This window comes from Hyla sarda, chromosome 4, assembly GCF_029499605.1.
Source record: "Hyla sarda isolate aHylSar1 chromosome 4, aHylSar1.hap1, whole genome shotgun sequence".
Classification (NCBI taxonomy): domain Eukaryota; kingdom Metazoa; phylum Chordata; class Amphibia; order Anura; family Hylidae; genus Hyla; species Hyla sarda.
This window is the reverse complement of record NC_079192.1, coordinates 245,701,080-245,722,111: the sequence shown is the minus strand read 5'-3', so window position 1 is coordinate 245,722,111 and position 21,032 is coordinate 245,701,080. Positions and strand designations below refer to the sequence as shown.

At 38.5% G+C, this 21,032-nt stretch overlaps 1 protein-coding gene across 1 annotated transcript in view; it reads right to left on the bottom strand.

Moving 5' to 3' along the window:
- Nucleotides 1-21,032, bottom strand: part of TFEC (transcription factor EC) — an 88,423-nt gene that overhangs the window by 17,678 nt on the left and 49,713 nt on the right. Inside the window, exons 2-4 of the mRNA XM_056573859.1 lie at nucleotides 18,984-19,226; nucleotides 16,643-16,738; nucleotides 9,920-10,025 (exon numbers count right to left, since the gene is read on the bottom strand). Coding sequence (XP_056429834.1) covers nucleotides 9,920-10,025; nucleotides 16,643-16,738; nucleotides 18,984-19,226 — 445 coding nt within the window. The remainder of the gene's footprint in view (nucleotides 1-9,919; nucleotides 10,026-16,642; nucleotides 16,739-18,983; nucleotides 19,227-21,032) is intronic.

The following is a 21,032-nucleotide window of genomic DNA, read 5'->3' as shown; positions in this document are numbered from 1 at the left end:
GAACAAGCATTTCTCCAGTTTGGCATAGAGATAATTCTTCCGTAGTCGCTGAAGAACCAGACGAATATGAGTATGATGCTCCTCTAAGTTGGAAGAGAAGATCAGGATGTCATCTAGGTATACAACAACACTATCATTGACAAACTCTTGAAAAACGGCTGGAGCATTGCAGAGACCAAATGGCATTACGAAAAACTCAAAATGTCCGTCATGAGTATTGAATGCCGTTTTCCAGTGATCTCCTTTGTGGATACGAATGAGGTTATACGCACCACGCAAGTCCAACTTGGAGAAAAACTTCAAAAAGATCTAAAATAAGAGGTAATGGGTAATGGTTCTTGACCGTGATTTTGTTAAATCCCCTGTGGTCAATGCATGGACAGAATGAGCCATGCAGGAGAAGAGGAATGACGGATAAATCCCTTTTGGAGATTCTCCTGGATATACTCAGCCATAGCTTTGGTCTCAGGAACTGATAGAGGGTATATCCTACCAAGAGGTGGAGTGGCACCAGGCAGAAGATCTCTAGGGCAGTTGTAAGGACAATGTGGAGGCAGAGACTCAGCCTGTTTCTTGCAGAATACGTCAGAGAAACCTTGGTAAAGTGGCGGCAGGCCAGGTAATGGAGGAAGACGAGAAACAACTTTAGTCTGAAATGGGTGGAGGCAAGGATTCTGACAGAAGTGTCCCCAGCGAGTTATTTCTCCAGTTTTCCAATCCAGTTGCGGAGAATGGTGTTGCAGCCATGGAAGGCCAAGAAGAATCTCTCAAGTACAGTGTGCAGAACATAGAATTCAATATTTTCTTTATGCAATACATACAATTGCATGATGAGAGATTATGTACGGAAGTGAACCATACAGTCCACATTTCGTCAATTAACAGAGGAGATGAACAAGGGCTTGGCAAGCCGAGTGACAGGAAGATGATACTTGTGGACCAAAGAAGCATCAATAAAGTCACCTGCTGATCCAGAATCAAAAAATGCTGTAGCAATGAAGGAAGACTTGGCTAAAGCGAAGACTTGTACAGAAATAGTTGAGCATGGAGAGGTAGTATTCAAACCCAGGGACGCCTCTGCCACGTACCCTAACTGCAGGCGTTTCACGGACACTCTGGGCGAACTGTACAGTCCTTGAGGAAGTGCTCCGTGCTAGCACAATACAAGCACAAATTCTCACTGCGTCATCGTGACCTCTCCTGTTGTGTAAGACGAGAACGATCCACTTGTATAGCCTCTTCACCAAGAGGCGCAGGAAACTGAAGGGGCGGACGTTGAAACACGGTTGCCAGGCAAGGAGATCTCCGTGTTCAGGCTGGTTTCCTCTCTAAGCGCAGTGCCTCCTGTCTCAGCAAGACACACATCAATGCGTGTGGCCAAGTGGATAAGTTCAGTCAAAGAAGATGGAGGATCACGTGCTGCGAGGGCATCTTTCATCCTGCTTGACAGTCCTTTTTTGAATGAGACACACAAGGCCTCATCATTCCATGCAAGTTCTGAGGCAAGAGTATGGAATTGAACTACATAGTCACCAACGGAAGAATTCCCTTTACAGAAGTTAAGCAAAGCCGTCTCAGCAGAAGAGGCACATGCGGGTTCATCAAAGACATTGCAAAATTCTGCCAAGAAAGCTAACAAATTGGAGGATGCTGGATCACCACGGTCCCAAAGCCAGGGCTTTTCCAGACAGTAGATTAATGACAAAGGCCACCTTCGCACGTTTCGTCGGAAACTGTTCAGACATGAGCTCCAAGTGCATGGAGCACTGTGTGACGGAGCCTCTGTATTACTTGGAATCACCATCATACTTAGAAGGTAAAGGCAGGCGTAGCTGGGAGCAAGAAGACACTGCAGGAACTGGTGGTGGGAGTGGGCCAGGTTGCGATACCTGCTTCTTTTGTTGCTGCAAGGCCAATAACTGTTGCATCATAGCAGACAGTTGGGTAAGTTGCTGCACCTGTTGCGCCTATTGCTGAGAATGACGTACCACAACGGAGGGAAGATCCGCGACTTCAGGCAGGGGTACCTCAGCAGGATCCATGGACTCGTTTCATTAGACTGGAACACTGATGATAGTGGATTCGCTGGACCTGTGTGGTAGATGACTGGGACCGCACCAGGGAGCAGAGTCTAAGGTGCCACTGGTTTTCATCGGAGCCCGCCGCAACGTGGGATAGACTTCCTGCGGCAGGCGGCACCCAGGTCACTACTCCTGGTATGGCTCGACCACACAGGCGACTGAGGAGATTCGAGGCACCGGTGGGATAAGGCAACTTGTGGTCTGGATAGCAGGAGGTCAGGGCAGGTGGCACAGTTGCGTAGTCAGGAACGTAGTAAATAGTCAGTGGGCCGGCGGTAAAGGAGCAAGGTCAGGTCATTGAGCAAGGGTATGATACATAGCAAGGCAATGCACAGGAATGCTTTCTCTAGGGCAACCCCTAGGTGCTTGAGCCCTAGGGGATGGGGACACGTGTGCCGAAGCAGAGAGGCAGAGGTGGGGGCAGGAGAAGCACAATGTGAGTGACGGGCTGGGACTCGAATGTGGGCGCTTCCCACAATGCGAATACCAGCCCCGCCGGCAGCAGCAGGTAACGGGACCATGCGCTCACGACCAGCGTGTGCGGCCCGAGCGCATAACGTAACACCCGCATTATTCCCTTGCCGTAAAACTCCTTTTATTAAAAGTACTGCGGTATGGCAGGGTTATGAAGCGAGCTAAGGAGCAACAGCACCCGTGGCTAATGTCAGACATCGGCGTTAAGGCAGATGTCCGACATTAACTCTTTAGACACGGTGATCAAAGTTGATCGCCACGTCTAAAGTGAAAGTGAAAGCTTCCTGGCAGTTCAGTTGGGCTGATTGGGACCATAGCAGTGAAAATGCGATGTCCAATCAACTAGGACGCATCAGAAGGGTGCCTTACCTGCCTCCTGTGCGTCCAATCGGCGATTGATTGCTCAAAGCCTGAAATCCAGGCTTGAGCAATCGACCGCCGATAACAATGATCAATGAAATGCAATGGCATTTATCAGTGTATTGAATCAATGTACTGCATGTTTTAGTCCCCTATGGGGGCTATAACATCACAATAAAAAGTGGGGAAAAAAAGTTAACAAAGATGATTTAACCCCTTTCCTGATAAAAGTCTGAATTACCCCCCTTTTCCCATTTAAAAAAAAAAGTGTAAATAAAAAAAAATGTGTGTGGTAAATGTCTGAACTGTAAAAATGTGCGTAAATGTCTGAACTATAAAAATATATCATGAATGAAATTGCACGGTCAATGGTATACGCACAAAAAAAATTACAAAGTAAAAAAATGGCGTATTTTTGGTCACTTTTCTTTTTATACCTTAAAAAATGAATAAAAAGTGATCAAAAAGTCTGATCAAAAAACATGATAACGATAAAAACTACAGATCACATCGCAAAAAATGAGCCGTCAAACCGCCCCGTGTGTAGAAAAAATAAAAGTTATAGGGGTCAGAAGTTGACAATTTTAAACGTATTACTTTTTGTGCATGGAGTTATGATTTTTTTTACAGAAGTAAGACAAAATCAAACCTATATAAGTAGGGTATCATTTTAATTGTATCAGAATAAAGATAAGGTGTCATTTTTACCCAAAAATTTACTGTGTAGAAACAGAAGCCCCCAAAAATTACAAAATTGAATTTTTTCCTCAATTTTGCGCACAATGATTTATTCTTTGGTTTCGCTGTAGATTTTTCGGTAAAATGACTGATGGGTGGCGCAAAAAATAAGATAATGTAAGGAGGAAAAAACATAAGTGCAAAAACGGAAAAATGCTTGGTCCTTCAGGGGTTAATAGACAGATCGCAGCAGGTGTCACTTCTGACACCCGATACGATCGTCCTATATAAGGTATAGATGCAGGCGGCCAGCCTATCTTCTCTGGTCCCACTGTAGTATGAATATATGCCATACATATACCTACTAGCTTAGTACCCGGTTGCCTGGTTTTTCCTTCCTAATCCTTGTTGGGGAAGAAAATCAACAAAGGAGGAAGCTTTTGACTTCATATCCCGTCCTCATATATTGTTATCATATCTCAACCTCATATCCCATCCTCATATCCCGACGTCATATTCCGTCCTCATATCTTGACCTCATATCCTGTCCTCATAACCCTACCTCATATTTCGACCTCCTATCCCGACCTCATATGCTGTCCTCATATCCAGACCTCATATCCCGTCCTCCTATCTTGACCTCATATCCCGTCCTCATATCCCCACCTCATTTCCACTCCTCATATCTCAACCTCCTATCCCGACCTCCTATCCTGTCCTCATATTCCATCCTCATATCTCAACCTCATATCCTGTCCTCCTAGCTCGATCTCTCTTTTCAAGCCGGACTGACACATTCACCAGAGCGGAGATGCAGAGTGGAGCTTGTGGAGTAAGGAACTGGAAGTCCCATATACTTGCATGGGACTTGAAACAAAAAACAATCTTTTATATAAGGGTGTATGTAAGGGTTAATTTAATTATCACATCTTTTTATTTGACATATACGTAATATGTGTGCCAGGTATTATTGAAAGATCTCCAGCCGTACGGAAGTTATGGGGAACATATATTTCCCCTAAACTTGTATGGGACCTTAAACAAAAACCCCGACCCTGGCAAATGGGGGGGAGTAAGGGTTAAATCCCCTATCCTATGTTTGTTGTTGACATATAAGTAACACGTGTGCCAAGTTTCATGTTAATATCTTTACCTGTTGGATGTGATGCTGGAACATACACATTATTACCTCCTGTTTCAATTAACCTAGTTGCCCATTTATGGTATCCAATATATCTAGTTCCAACGGTTCAAGCACTTTCTTAACTACGAATTGACCCATATACTTCTATCCTAATTAAAGTATAATCCCAACACTGTACATCAACCTGGGAATTGAACCCACACCAGGGTCTCCCATGCACATTACTACCAGGACCCTGCTGTTTAGCTTTCTACCCTGTTTGCTTCAAGATCTCCATAGACCACAATGGGCCAATTGATTTCAATGGGCAAAAATTCACAATGTTATAGATCTAGCCCATTCATTCCTATACACCACCAATAGACCCTGGAGGCTGATGTCATACTCAGCCTCCAATGGCATTCAGACCCGGCAAACTTCAAATGTTAATGGGTTAATGCATTCATGGGAATATGTATATATAAAGTACTTTATCCACACACTGTAACTCAGACCTGAGGAAGAAGGGAGACACATATAGATAGATGTATTAAATGATATATATATATTTTTTTTTTCTTTTTATTTGGAATCACCATCATTACTGAAACGATAGGGAAAAAAGTGTTGAAAAGACTCATAAAAAATGTGTTAATAAAGCTAAACCTTGCTTAAAAATGTATCTGTGCCCAAATTTTTTTTTAATTACAAGTAAGAATTGCTTGAAAAAGACGAGGCAGGCCCCCCAAAATTTTTAACCCAATTTCTCTCGAGTAAGGAAATACCTCATATGTGGATGTAAAGGGCTTTGTGGGCGCACTAGAGGGCTCACAAAAGAAGGAGCAACAATTGTATTTTGGAGAGCGAATTTTGCTGAAATGGTTTTTGCGGGGCATGTCATATTTAGGAAGCCCCTATGGTGCCAGAACAGCAAAAAACACCTCACATGGCATACTATTTGGGAAACTACACCCCTCAAGGAATGTAACAAGGGGTACGGTGAACCTTAACTCCCCACAGGTGTTTGACGAATTTTCAATAAATTGGACGTGAAAATGAAAAAAAAAATTTTCACTAAAATGTTTATGTTACCACAAATTTTTCCTTTTCACAAGGGGTAATAGGTGAAAATGTCCCCCAATATTTGAAACACCATTTCTCTCGAGTAAGGAAATACCTCATATGAGGATGTAAAGTGTTCTGCGGGTGCACTAGAGGGCTCAGAAGGGAAGGAGCAACATTGGGCTTTTTGAAAGCAAATTTTGCTGAAATGGTATTTGGGGGGCATGTCACATTTAGGAAGCCCCTTTGGTGCCAGAACAGCAAAAAAATACCCCACATGGCATACTATTTGGGAAACTACACACCTCAAGGAATGTAACAAGGGGTACAGTGAGCATTTACACCCCACTGGCGTTTGACAGATCTTGTAACAGTGGGCTGAGCAAATGAAAAATAAAATTTATCATTTTCATAGACCACTGTTCCAAACATCTGTGAGTCACCTGTGGGGTGTTAAGGCTCACTTTACCCCTTATTACTTTGTGTGAGGGGTGTGGTTTCCAAAATGGGGTCACATGTGGTATTTATTTTTTTGCATTTATGTCAGAACTGCTGTAACCAGCAGCCACCCCTGTGCAAATCACCAGTTTAGGCCTCAAATGTACATAGTGCGCTCTCACTCCTGAGCCTTGTTGTGCACAGCATTTTATGCCCACATATGGGGTTTTTCCATACTTGGGAGATATTGTGTTACAAATTTTGGGGGTCTCTTTTTTCCTTTCCTGAATGTATGGGGCAACACCATCATGTTAGTGTAAAAACTAAAAAAAAATTCCCCAAACATGCTGGTGTAGACCCCAACTTTACCTTTTCATGAGGGGTGAAAGGAGAAAAAGCCACTATAAATATGTAGCGCAATTTCTCTCGAGTACAGAAATACCCCATATTGGCCCTAAACTGTTGCCTTGAAATATGACAGGGCTCTGAAGTGAGAGAACGCCATGTGCATTTGAGACCTAAATTAGGGATTTTCATAGGGGTGTTCCAGGATGCAAGCGTTACACTTGCCTCCTCCACCAAAAATACTGTACGTCAGTTTTCCCCAAACAGGGTGCCTCCAGTTGTTGCAAAACCTCCAACATGCCTGGACAGTCAATAGCTGTCCGGCAATACTGGGAGATGTTATTTTGCAACAGCTGGAGGATCCGTTTTGGAAAAACTGACTTACAAGATGTTTTAAATTTCTACAGTGTAAGGGTGTAGTGTATATGTAGTGTTTTACTCTTTATTTAGGGTAAGTGTAATGTAGTGTAGTGTTTTTAGGAAAATTTTCTGCATCTAAAACCTGAAGCGGGAAACTTGCTGTAAACCCTAGCCCATGTGATTGTACCCTGTACTACAATTGACAGACTGTGCATGCTTGGAGTTGTAGTTATGCAACAGCTGGAGGCACACTGGTTGGGATTGGGAAACACTGAGTTAGGTAACAGACTACCGCAGTGTTTCTGCACCACTGTCTGTTTCCTAACTCAGTGTTTCCCAACCCATGTGCCTCCGGCTGTTACAAAACTACAAATCCCAGCCTGCATGGTATGTCAGTGCATGCTGGGAGTTATAGTTTTGCAACAGCAGGAGGCACACAGGTTGGGAAACACTGAGTTAGGAAACAGACAATGTTTCCCAACCAGTGTGCCTTCAGTTGTTGCAATACTACAACTCCCAGCATTCCCAGACAGCCAAAGGGCATTTTAGGAGTTGTAGTAATGCAACAACTGGAGGAGAACAGTTTGGAGACCACTGTGTAGTGGTCTCCAAACTGTAGCCCTCCAGATGTTGCAAGACTTCAACTCCAAGCATGCCCAAACTGCCCAGGCATGCTGGGAGTTGTAGTTCGGCAACATCTGAAGGGCCAGATGTTGCTGAACTACAACTCCCATCATGACTGGACATTCTCGGCATGCTTTGAATTGACATCTGAAGCGCTACAGTTTGGACACCACTGTTTAGTGGTCTCCAAACAGTGCCCTTCCAGATGTTGCAAAATTACAACTCCAAGCATGCTGAAGCTGTACAGGCATGCTGGGAGTTGTAGTTCTGCAACATCTGAAGGGCCAGATGTTACAGAACTACAACTCCCAGCATGCCTGGACAGTCTGGGCATGCTGAGAATTGTAGTTTTGCAACATCTGGAAGGACAGTGGTCTTCAAACTGTGGCCCTCCAGATGTTGCAAAACTACAACTCTCAGCATGCCCCGACAACTAAAGGCTCGGATCAAAATTCCCATGGGTGTACAGGTACACCCTTGGTCCTTAAGTACCAGGACGCAAGGGTGTATCCATACGCCCATGGTCCCCAACAGGTTAATAATTACAATGACATCGTCCTTCACAATTACATTCAATGCATACATACATTATTGTCCCGGCCATCTGCCTCTGCAAATTACAATTTGAAGTATCTCTGATTTCTGACAGAAGTCCTCTGTAAATTTATGGATTTTTGGTAAATTAGGGAAACAGTCTTTTTTGCCTACTGTATTATACATATTACTGATGTCTCTGTCCTCATCTTGTCTCTGACCCCCACAATTATTCATGGCAGCACATCTAAATGCTCCCAAAAAATTTATAAATGGGGCTAAAAAAATTAAGTGAAAATAAAAAAAAATATGATTTAAGAACAAAAACTAGAAAAAAAAATTACGAGATGCACTCCTTATTCATTTTTAATATTGAGCGCTGAATTTTGTAGTCCCTGCCCTCTCCCGAAAATTGAAAGACAAAAAAAAAATGTAATGTACATTTTTAAACAGGGATCTATTTATGTGGGTGGGCGGGAACCTAAAAATGTAGCCGACAATATTAAAAATGTAGAAAGGGGCCATTTAACCTCTTAAGGACACAGTCATACCGGGTTGGTCCCAGTGGCTTATGATAGCCGGGACCCTGGGCTAATAGCGCACGGCACCGATCGTTGTGCAGCGTGCCAATAACCCTTTAACCCTTTAAAACTAAAGTAAAAGCTTCCCGGCAGCTCAGTCGGGCTGATCGGGACTATCGCAAAAAAATTGCGATGTCCCGATCAGCTAGGACGCGAGTGGAGGTCCCCTTAGCTTGTTCCGTGTGTCTGATCGGTGTTTGATTGATCCAAGCCTGAGCTACAGACTTGGGCAATCAACCCCCTATAACGCTGATCAATGCAATCAACCCCCTATAATGCTGATCAATGCAATCAACCCCCTATAATGCTGATCAATGCAATCAACCCCCTATAATGCTGATCAACTACTGCCAGAAAGTTATATAGATATGTAAATTACTTCTATTTAAAAATCTTAAAGGGGTATTCCAGGCAAAAACTTTTTTTTATATATCAACTGATTCCAGAAAGTTAAACAAATTTGTAAATTACTTCTATTAAAAATTTTTAATCCTTCCAATAGTTATTAGCTTCTGAAGTTTTCTGTCTAACTGCTCAATGATGATGTCACGTCACGGGAGCTGTGCATGATGGGAGAATATCCCTTGCATTATGGGAGAATATCCCCATAGGAGCTGGACAGCTCCCGGGACGTGAGTCATCAGAAAGCAGTTAGACAGAAAATAGCAACTCAACTTCAGAAGCTAATAACTATTGGAAGGATTAAGATTTTTTAATAGAAGTAATTTACAAATCTGTTTAACTTTCCGGAGCCAGTTGATATATAAAAAAAAGTTTTGCCTGGAATACCCCTTTAATCCTTCCAATACTTATCAGTGGCTGTATGCCCGGAGGAAGTTGTGTAGTTATTTCCAGTCTGACCACAGTGCTCTCTGCTGACACCTCCGTGCGTGTCAGCAACTGTCCAGAGCAGGAACAAATCCCCACCTTTTCTGCTTTGGACAGTAACGGACACAGACAGAGGTGTCAGCAAAGAGCCCTCTGGTCAGACAGAAAAAAACTGTACAACTTCATTTATAGCATCCAACAGCTGATAAGTACTGGAAGGATTGTATTTTTAAATAAATGTATATTTTTTTTAAATAATAATAAATAATATAATCATAATAATATACATATAACTAATAAAACAAAAGTGCATAGATTGTCATTGTGCTATGATAATCTTGTGTAAAAATGTCCAGATTTTACCTTGTGTATTATTTATATTGCAAAAAAAAAAAAGTAGTTTCTAAAAACCAATGCATCTTAAAATTTACCTGTAACTTCCCTCTTTACACCAGATGTGTTGGACAGCCCCATGGTGGAATTGGAACTGCTATGGTCAGAATTATAGACATCCAAAATCCTGCTAGATAATGGAAGCTGAAAAAAAGAGAAAATCAAACTATGTGAAACAAATAACCACAAAAAAGTAACATAATAACATTGTACAATGAAAATCCAGTAATGCAAAATCTAATATTATTGTTAATAAATTTAACACATTCACACAACTAATAATGTATATATCTACTCACCAAACAAGCATACTAAGAGTCCACAGCACAAGATTTCACATAGCACACTTCCAATGACCTTTCTGTGTAAACATTGCCCTAAGACGACTGCCAACATCACGGAATAAGCAGACTATGTTACTTATTACCTGTGACCTAGGGGCTGGGGGTATATCCAACCTATGAGGCCACATGTAATATATTACAAACTATTATATTGGTATGCCTTACTACATGCACTCTTAGACCACTGGGAGTCTGGGACCAATAGTTGGTGAATTTGATTACTTTCTTTCTTCTGTTTCCTTTATTCATCTTAATGCAATATTTACATAGAAGGGTCATTGACCTTGAGATATTCTGATATTCACAAGCAGCTGCTTCATCAGTAATTGGGTTTTCGTTGTTTCTATAAATTCTGATTATTTTTCTATTATGGCACTGTTGGTGTACACATCCTAAACCTTGGACCATACCTTAAACATAACAAGCATAGGCATAACAAGCATAACTAGTAAACTGGACTGGAATAGACAGCAAAGTGGGGGGATGGAGGCTGGAATTGATTACACAAACCAATGAAATATCCAATTGCCTGTTACAGTAGCAGTGAAGTTATAAAAATAAATTAAATTGTGTGTAAGCTACATATACACAAGTTATAATGCCATTATCATTATATTGACCCTTACAATATATGCACTGGATATATATTTATGATTCTTATTAATATGTTATTAGCATCATACTACTATTGCATTCTTCTGTCCAGGTGTCTCTGCATATCTGCCAGGCCTGTGTGTTCATCAGACCTCAGTAACATCACATGCATAGTAATGTATCTCACACAATCATGTAGGCCAAACTTTATGCTTAGAGTCTTTAGTATGTTTTTAGACAAGCCCTCTAAGGTAGAATATTTAAAGTGTACCTATAATTTTAAATTATCTCTTAAAGAGGTATCAGGGCAAAATAAAATTATTTATATTGTGAAAATAACAAAGTGATACTTATCCAACACAGTCCCCTAAAGCTTCAATTCTATGGTCTCCAGCTGCTTCTCCCTTCTTCTTGCTTCCAAGATGAAGAGTTAGAGCAGTACCTGCCCACTCACCTACCAGTTATTCCACTGGCCCAAGTGGAGTCCCATCTTGGCCATTGGTTAGCTGTGGGGACAGGTCCTGCACCTACTTCTCGTCTCGAAGCCGGGAGAAGAAACGAGCAGCAGGGGTATGGAAGTCCTTGGAACGAAAGCTGCAGGGGCTTGGGGTAGGTAAATATCCCTTTATTGGTACTTTTCTATCATGCCCAGCAACATATAAAAAATATATATATATATATATATATATATATATATATTCCCAGAATACACCTTTAAATATGACCAATTATATCAGTGGAGAACTTGGTTCTTGAAGTTCTTTTTCTTTTTTCGTATTCCTAACAATGTAAACTCCACTGAAGCCTAGGACACAGAGATCATGGCCCTGGGTTAAGCACAGGAACCCCTCCAATACTAAAATATGCAGTACCTGTCAGTCTATTAGAGCTGCATGACAGCCATGATTACGTGAATGAGGTTTTGTTGCAACACCAAGCACTGCTGTAAGTCTGGAGTGACACCATAACCCATTCATTCTAGGCACTTGTGGAGGTCCCAGCAGTCATTTCTACATAATCATAAATGGATGACATATTCTAGTAACATTATATGATCTGTTGTAAGCCTTAGCTTTGTTTAGAACTTTGTACAACAAAAATAGGAGAAACATAGCCGCACATCCACCATTTTTATTTTGATCTACTTGCTTTTCAGCATAATTTAAAAAACTAACAGGTTGTTAGTATACATTTTGATCAAATAGTACAAGCCCACTCGCCACGTCAAGGTCACCTGGTCAGAGTGGGTCCCTAACCTGACACTGGCATAGCGCCAGGTGGCGACCACTGCCTCTGAGACACCAAGCCCACCGGGGGAATGATCCAGTGACCAGGCAGCCCCACTGCTGCCCGACCAAGCCCCTGGCTCTGGGCCACACCACCCCACAGACAAAGCATCACAGAAACAATGTTCACCACAGAGCACCACACCAGTGTGAACACCTACCATGTGCTCCCTACATTTGTTTAGAACTTGTTTGTTTTGTCTTTTCTCCAAATGCTGCATTTTGTTTTCTAAGTTAGACTTTAACAAGGCTGTGTTCACATTTGCATCTTGGCTTTCACTACAGAGCAAAGACAGCTATTGGATCCCAATGAACCCTGGTGGATCCCATTGAGTTGTATAAGAATAGGATTAGCTGGCATCCATAAGGGTTCCTATATTTTCATGGCAGGATAAGTGTTGCATACTGTGCTGTTTTTGCTGTTAAAACTAATGAACCTCCTGACAGAATTATATAAATTATACTTAATTTGTTACAACAAAATTATAGTTTTTTGAAAGAATATCTCATCATCACATAATGGATTCATAGTAAAAAATAAATAATGACTAAAAATATATAATATTTACAAAATATAACATAATATTTATAAAAACACATAGTACTATTCATTACAAAACATAATTTTTCTTGCTTTCAATAAATATTTATTTCCGCATCACCTCCTTTGAGTATGTTCATTTAGGTTTACTTTACCATTTTTATTATTATTATCATTGTCAATAGATATTAACTTGAATATTATTTTTGGATATCACAGGCAGATGCCCTATACTTATTGTACTCCTTTTGTTTCAAACATATTTGTAAAGACTTTAAACCGTTAGTATGTAATTACATCTATGTCAGAGAAATACTGTATTAAGTGACAACATCCAGAAATATGTTCTTTCTTACCTTATCTTTTTAATGTTATATATGGTATCTTGAATCTTACAGCTCAGACAATACGCAAGAATAAGCATTTGATCTGGCCACCGAAGTGAACTTTGCTTCTTCTTGAAACTTTGTTTTCCTGTCTTTTTTCTTTTTCCCTTTGCTAGTCAAATTGTCATGTTAATGTTTGTCCAGTGCAGTGTGAGGATGCCTTTGTAGGAATTGTGTGCATTCTCGCATGCTGATATTAGCTTAAAACGTCCTGATGCACACTTTAAGGAACAATAAAGCTACTATCATCCAAGTGGTTATTTCAACAATCTACCTTTAGACTAATTTTGTTACCACAGAGGATCGCTAACCATCCATAATTTACAAATAGAAAATGTTTTTCTCAAATATCTACAGCACATCACACAGCTGATGTGATGAGCTTAGTTACAAAGTCTTCTGGGTGGCCATTACCTTTTGCCCAATATTAAGGAAGCAATTCTGTGAGTCTTATAATTTTCCTATCTCATAATAGTTCTGTTAGCTCATTTTAGGAACTGTATAGTATTTAGCTATAATTATTCATTATGTCTGATCTTTCTTTCTTTCTATCTTTTGTTTTCATTCAATATATGTCTATCTAGCGTATTTACCTATCTATCTTTCTATGTTACTCCCTCTATTTCTCCTCTCTCTCTCTTACTCTCTCTCTCTCTCTCTCTCTCTCTCTCTCCTCTTTTTCTGTCTTTCTATGTCTCTTTTTTCTTTCTTTCTTTCTATCTATCTATCATTGACAAAAATACAAAAGTAACCTGGTATATATCAGTATACCCTTTTTTTCTTCATATGTAATAGGGCATACAAAGTCATTCAACAGGAAAACATTTGTTTGTTTTTTGTTTTTTACACGATGGGGGAGATTTATCAAAACCTTTGTAGAGAAAGAGTGGTGCAGTTGCCCATAGAAACCAATCAGATTGCTTCTTTAATTTTTATAGAGGCCTGTGAAAAATTAAGCAAGCAATCTGATTGGTTGTTATGGGCAAATGCACCACTCTTCCTCTACACAGGTTTTAATATGCTGAAAGTCCTTTAATGTTGGCAAAATACAACTCAATGTGACCTTTGTAAAGCCAGAAGATAATTACAAGGAAAATTATGAACATTGGTTCAGTACCTTAAACTCTTCGTATACAGTATGCCTCTACAGGTACCATTAGAGAATTACACAGGGAAGCCCTGATGATCTATATCTCCTATATGTACTGCAAAGTACAGGATGAAAACATCCTTAGACAAGCATAATATGGCCCTATTCCTGCATCCACATTACGACCATAAGTCCCAGTTCAACCTTGGGCCTAATAACCAGAAATGAGAGCACAGGAATCTATCATGCTGTCAGCTCTGGTCATTAGATTCACCACCAGGCCATTATACAGATGCAAAAATGCCCCAAATCTGGCCAAAGACTGATTATTAAAATGTAATTACACAAGGGCTCATTCGTGCCAAGCATACTACACTTCCATTACTGCTCTGATATTACAGAACCTGTGGCTCATTGCTGCTATTACATTTACTGTATTTTAAGCCCTGGTTCATTTGTGTGAACTTTGGTTTAGTTGTTCAGAATTGTGGATAAGGTTGGCAACCCTGTTAGCACATTTAACTAAAGTTTATTAGGGTCAGTAGGGGGCAGCAAAAGCTGGATCAGAATAAACTATAACTTTGGAAAAATGATGATCTGCACACAATTCACCTGCATGTACTGTATGTGTAGACTGCACACTAAACCAAAGCAATCATCTTAAATTTGGCATATCCGGAAAGCAGAAATTTGGTGACCATTGTTAAATGCAGTGTATGAAGGTAAAAGTAGTTAAGTCTTTCATTTGTAATATAGAACTTTCTATAGTTGGAATAGGAATTACATTATATTTTAAGCTTTAGAGACTCAATCTATGGGACACCAAATCCAAGATATATATTAGATATGACAGCAGAGTTTTCCCCATGAAGACCTGTGGCTAACCCCCCAAAATGAAATTGCATTAACATTAAAGGAGTATTCCGTGATAGGAATTCGTTATATCCCAGAGATCCCAGAGATCTTCCTTAAATAACTCAGGGTACCCTGGCCACAACCCCTTTTACAGTTTCTTGATATGCCCTTCTGTACCTGAGATATGAGGGCTTATATATATATATTAAGGGAATCAGTCAGATGGGTGTTCTTAATTTTCATAATGGAAGTGGCAGTCAGGAGGTGTGTTTCAGGCATACATGCCCCTCATTGGTCAACCTTAACACCACGACTTTATAATTCCATCCATCAGCTGATTGTCACTCCCTTTTTTTAAATTGAGGCCACACCCATCTGACTGATTCCCAGAATTGTCAGAAAAATTATGAACCCTCATATCTCAGGACAGGCAGGAAACATCATTAAACTGTAAAATGATGTGTGATCAGGCCATTCTAAACCATTCAATGGTAGTAACATCTGTTTTGGGTTGGCCACAGATCCTCTTTAAAAGTGTGACCAAATAGTCACCTATTATTAGTGCAAGCTGAGTGTTTCCTCCAACTACAGGAGACTGTCTCCTGGGAGAGTAGGCAAATAGGCATCACTGCTTTACCTAGATTACAGGTGACAGTATTGCTGTTTACAGGGCTTATGTTAACCTTTGATGGTATTGGTGTATACAGCGCTTATTATTATAAACATAATTTACAAGATGCCAACAAAGTTAATGGGAAAAGTAGATATAGTGTTCTATCTGTTAGTTGCTGCCTCATTCTCTCTCTCTCTCTCTCTCTCTCTCTCTCTTTCTCTCTCTCTCGCTCTCTCTCTCTCTATATATATATATATATATATATATATATATATATATATATATATATATATATATATGAATACTAAAGGCCGTGTACAGCCAGGTCACATGTACAACGAATACTCCAAAACTATATTACATTAAACTTGATTTAATAGTGTCAAGCAATTTGTATTATAAAGTCTAGATTATTCAAGTAGAAACATTATTAGGTTTGAGGCTATCTAGTGACATTACTACCTGAAGAAAACTTTTATAGGATTTGATTTGACAATATATTTAAAATAAAATGTCAATGTAGACAAAAAATACATAATATCTTTTTCCAGTACGGAAATGTCTCCTCACACCTGAGTGCACTGATATTTGGTTTTACATTCTGAATCAGAATTGATATATTAAAAAAAGCTACAGATTAGGTCCAGCAAAGTAAATGCAGGTTTGTCTTTTTCAATAGTAACTAAAACAATTTACTCGGTGCACATCAAGCCAACTCTATCTCTGGTGACCAATCTGTTTAGCCCTAGGACTTACAGTATGAGAAAAAGACCTAATTTCTAAAATCTATTACCAAAACGAGACAACTTAAAGAAGCTATAATATTCCTGCAAGAAATTCTGGGTTCTGTGTGTGATACATTTGGCACAATCTGCCCCAGTGTACCCTCTCCTGGACATGGCCAGTTTTGGCTTTCAGGACCTGAAGAGTTATTTATTTTTGCCTTCCTACATTTTAACTATTTACACATAAATGTCTTCATAAGCTTAGTACTATAAAGCAAGAGGACTACACGTTAACCACATATCTAGGTATTGATATCCAATGCTTACATTATTTGGCATTAGCAGTGTAGGTTCTGTACAGTTCAGGCCATCATCATTGAAACTTGTTTCCAAACCAATTATGTCATCAATAACGTCTTCCATCTGTTGAAAAGTAAATATATTATTATTATTATTATTATTATTAAGAACATAAAGTGGATCTGCACCTACCGTGAGATCGTGGGCTCCACGAACCCCTCTGGCCTGCTTGGAACTGCAGGAGGTAGTCAGGAAACCAAACAGCCATGGTTGTTTTACACTATTTGGATAATTTTCAATGACATTAATGTAAATTACTTTACCAGTGTAGCAGCGTTAGCTCTGCTGTTTTTATAACTCCCAGCATTGTGTAAACTGTGCTGTTTATACAACTCCATTAAAGTAAAAAAAAGAGTTATACAAATTGTGTTAAACTGCCAGCTCAGCTGTTTGCAATTTTCCAACCGGGGATAAGAAGAACCCTGGATGTCAAGATAAGGGTTGGACCCACATCTTAAGGACATTTATGGCATACTCTGGGGATATTCCATAAATGCCCTAGAAGGGAATACCACTTTAAATATAAATCAGTAGCAACTTATTACAGCTCTATGACCATGAGATTTGTATTTATTGTTTGATATTTTTTAGATTTGCAGGGGTTTTTTGCAAAAAATTTTTACTTACAATATAAGTGATTTCTGAAGATTTTGTATGTAGGCCACTTTACATGCAGTGGTCATTAATTTATTATTTGCAATTTTAAAAAACACGCAAAATTACATTACAATGGTTAAAAAAAAAAAAAACTCACAAACATAGACCACATTCAGTGCTGCACTAGGAACCTGCTCTACAAAGTGAGAAATGGTGTTGTGAAGTCGTTTTGTTAGTTTTGGTGGACTTGTGGATTATTTATCACGCATGAAAAATTTTGTGTGTGTCCGCCAAAATACCAGCAACATAAGTGATTTAAAAGAGGATATACAAAAAAACGTAGCGATAAATTTCCCCCATAGTGTCTTTTAAACAGTACAGCAATAATAACCCAAAAAATGGCAATACCTGGTCAGCTGTAGTGAGCACATTTTCTTAGTTTAATGCATAATACTCTATTTTTAAAATGACCTTCAATGTATGTATTTATTTATTTGTATATCTGACATGATATATACACTTTTATACTTACAGATTTCCATGACAAGTTAAACACCATTTCCCTAATGGACGTCATCTAGATATCTAAAGAGGTACTCCACCCCTAGACATCTTAAGGATAGGGGATAAGATGTCTTATCGTGGGAGGGGGGGGGGGGTTGGGGGGGGTGGTGTTATCCGGCCATCTTGGGTCCCTACAGCCTCTAGTACACAGCTCAGCCATGTCATAAAGCCCTATGTGTTCTGCTCCTAACAATAACTGGAATCTAAATGAGAATCGGGACCACATGGTCATCTCCTGAGTAACTTTGCTCAAGGAAGAGCAAATATGACACTCTCAATATTTTTATGGCCATATTTTGTGACTCCATGTTTTTGTGGGCATATATTACAGGTGGTGATACACATGCATAGTGAATTAGAAGAGCTTCCTTAATCTATTAACTATTTTATCTATTGCTTATGTACTATCATAGATTAAGGCTCCTTTTACATGGCAGTAAAATTACATTATATAGCGATGTGCAAAAACATATACTGTCTGGTTTAAAAGGAATAAGTCAAATAATAGTGCCTGGTTTAAATTGGAATTAGTCAAATAATAGTGGCTTAGTTGCCTGTTTTTATTAGCTCTACTTTGCCCATTGGTTAATATATCTGTTACTCCCATAACTTTATAGAGATAGAACCAGCAGGGAATATATTTACCTATGATGGTTTCCCTGGGTAATGTTAGACTCTCTTATCAGACCTGTTCTGTGTAAACCAGACAGAATGTAATTTTCTAAAACTTCATATACTGAGCTGGTCAAGTTACTTTTTTGAGAGTATCTTTTTAGTATGTCTTTTCAGTGATATGCATAATAAAAAAATTGTCAGTTTGATACTAATAATTCATTATAAACTAGGGAAATCCGAATAACAATTTATTTACTGCAAATTGTGACTATGAGAACTTCTACTAAGATATTAGCTATGTATGTTGAAGAACATTCCAGCTATTGCTGAGCAGTAACTAGTGGATTATTAGATGGTGAAAGGAATAATGCTAATATTTAAGTTAGGGATCTAGAACAATTCACAGTCTATGGTTCCAAACAACACATATACACATGGCAAATGGTGTGGACTGGTCATTTTAAACAACCATAATTGTAAATATTCTAAATAAAATTCAGTCAGCAGAGTATTAAGAGTTTATTGTTGTTACCTCATTTTCATGGTTGTTCCCTAAATTCAGTATATTAGATATGGTGCCATTTGGTGTACAGCTTTCTGCCACAGGAGACATATGTCCATTCTGTAGTGGGGGAGTTACTCCTGCAGGTTGAGCATGTGAATAGGACAGTGCCGGTGCTGAAAATGTATTCCCAATAGTTAAGTATTGCTTTACTTGCTGTCTTTGCGATTGCTGCAAGTGATATTTTGTTGGGTTATCCAGGTGTGCTTGAACCTATAATAAAAAAAAAAGCAATCCAAGTCCAATTGTTGTATATAAGCAATAAACTCAGTCAAGGTGAAATGGCTCAGCGAATGTCTTATTTCAAGAGGGGGGAGTTGTGAAAACATCTGCAATTTGTACATATGTTCAGCAATATTAAGTAGAATGATTCATTATGGATGCAAAGAAGCTTTTAAAAAGTATTAGAAATGAATGCCTACTTAAATTTTTTAAGTTTTGAAAATTTAACAGACATAGGAATAAAGGCATCAAATATATATATATATATATATATATATATATATATATATATATATACATATGCATAGAATATTTGCATATATGCCATCCATGTGTCTAACTTTGCAAGTGACCTGCAAGAAACATAGTATGCCCTGCATGCCATGCTGATACATTTGCTCATTTGACAAAAATTTCATAATAATTCTCATCATAATAATTCTCCTAAATAAACATATACTGGCAAACATAAAATGTAAGACCATGTTCACACACCATAAGAAAAATAGTTTTTCCAGTCTGTAAACATGGCCTATGTGTGTTAAATCAAAATATAGCAATTATCGTTTTAATTAAAATAGATACTATTAAATGTTTAGTAATATTAAATATTATTTAATCATATAAAACATGACATAGAAATAAGCTAAATATAATCCTCAGTTCATAAATAATATTATTTCAATATTCATTATTAATTTACAAACAAGAAGTTCACAGAATTAGCAAATCACTTAAACATAATAAGAGAACTATCTTAAATCTTTCAGGACAATCTCAAAAATAAAACAGTTACATTCTTACATCATTTATTTCATTGTCAAAATATAAAAAAAAAAGTAAAAACAAGTAAAAATTATTTAGAAACTGTTAAATCTATAAGCTAAACTTCTTACCTCATAGTATGAACAGTCAGCTAAATGAGGCATTTTGAAGAATTATCAGAGTTCAGTCCTAGCGATGAAGGTACCAACCACACAGTCCTCTGGTGGTTGCAACTCAATAGGGACAATGTTTGAACTCAGTAGGACTTTATAATCTTACTAAGCATGATAAAGGATCTAATTGGCTATGAAGAAGCCACCCTTTGATGGCAAAGATTGACAGTTACTTCAAATAGCTCAGTTTCTTGTAGATGTCACATTCCTTTAATTTAACCACGACAGGAATACTAGATACGACATAAACTGTATTGTAAATTGAAACTTGCATCCTTAGTCCAGTGGGGCTTTTTCAGTGGTTAATTGCAAACTAGTAATAAATTCTTCTCAAGTGCCCCATGTGTGGGTATTTTTAATATGCCCTTAATTATCATCAGTAGTAATGCTTGATTTACAACACGTATTTATCTCTCTGCTATGCTCCAATTATACAATCCATTTAGAATTCCCCTAACATACATTAACATGCAGCAGTAATCTACATGAAGTATTTGCATATAAATTAGGCTTACTTTGTCATCACATTGTGCCAGTTATTTGGCCTCTAACATCTTAGTCAGTTGACAATTTTACAATTACTTAATTATTTCTATAAAAGAAAAAAAAAAGGAGAAAATATGAATAAATATACTAAGGCTGATATTTCCAATAGGAATTAATTGTGTGAAGAAATGTCTGATGATATAATAGCTATAATGAACTGGATAAAAGATATACAAAATGTATAGATAAAACAATCTTTTTTCTGTTTAGAGTCCCTGCATATGTATACAGTTGTTCAGTGTCAAATTCAAAAATATCAAATAATTCTTTAATTTTTTATTTTTTTATTTTTGTATTTATTGTTTGTATTTGT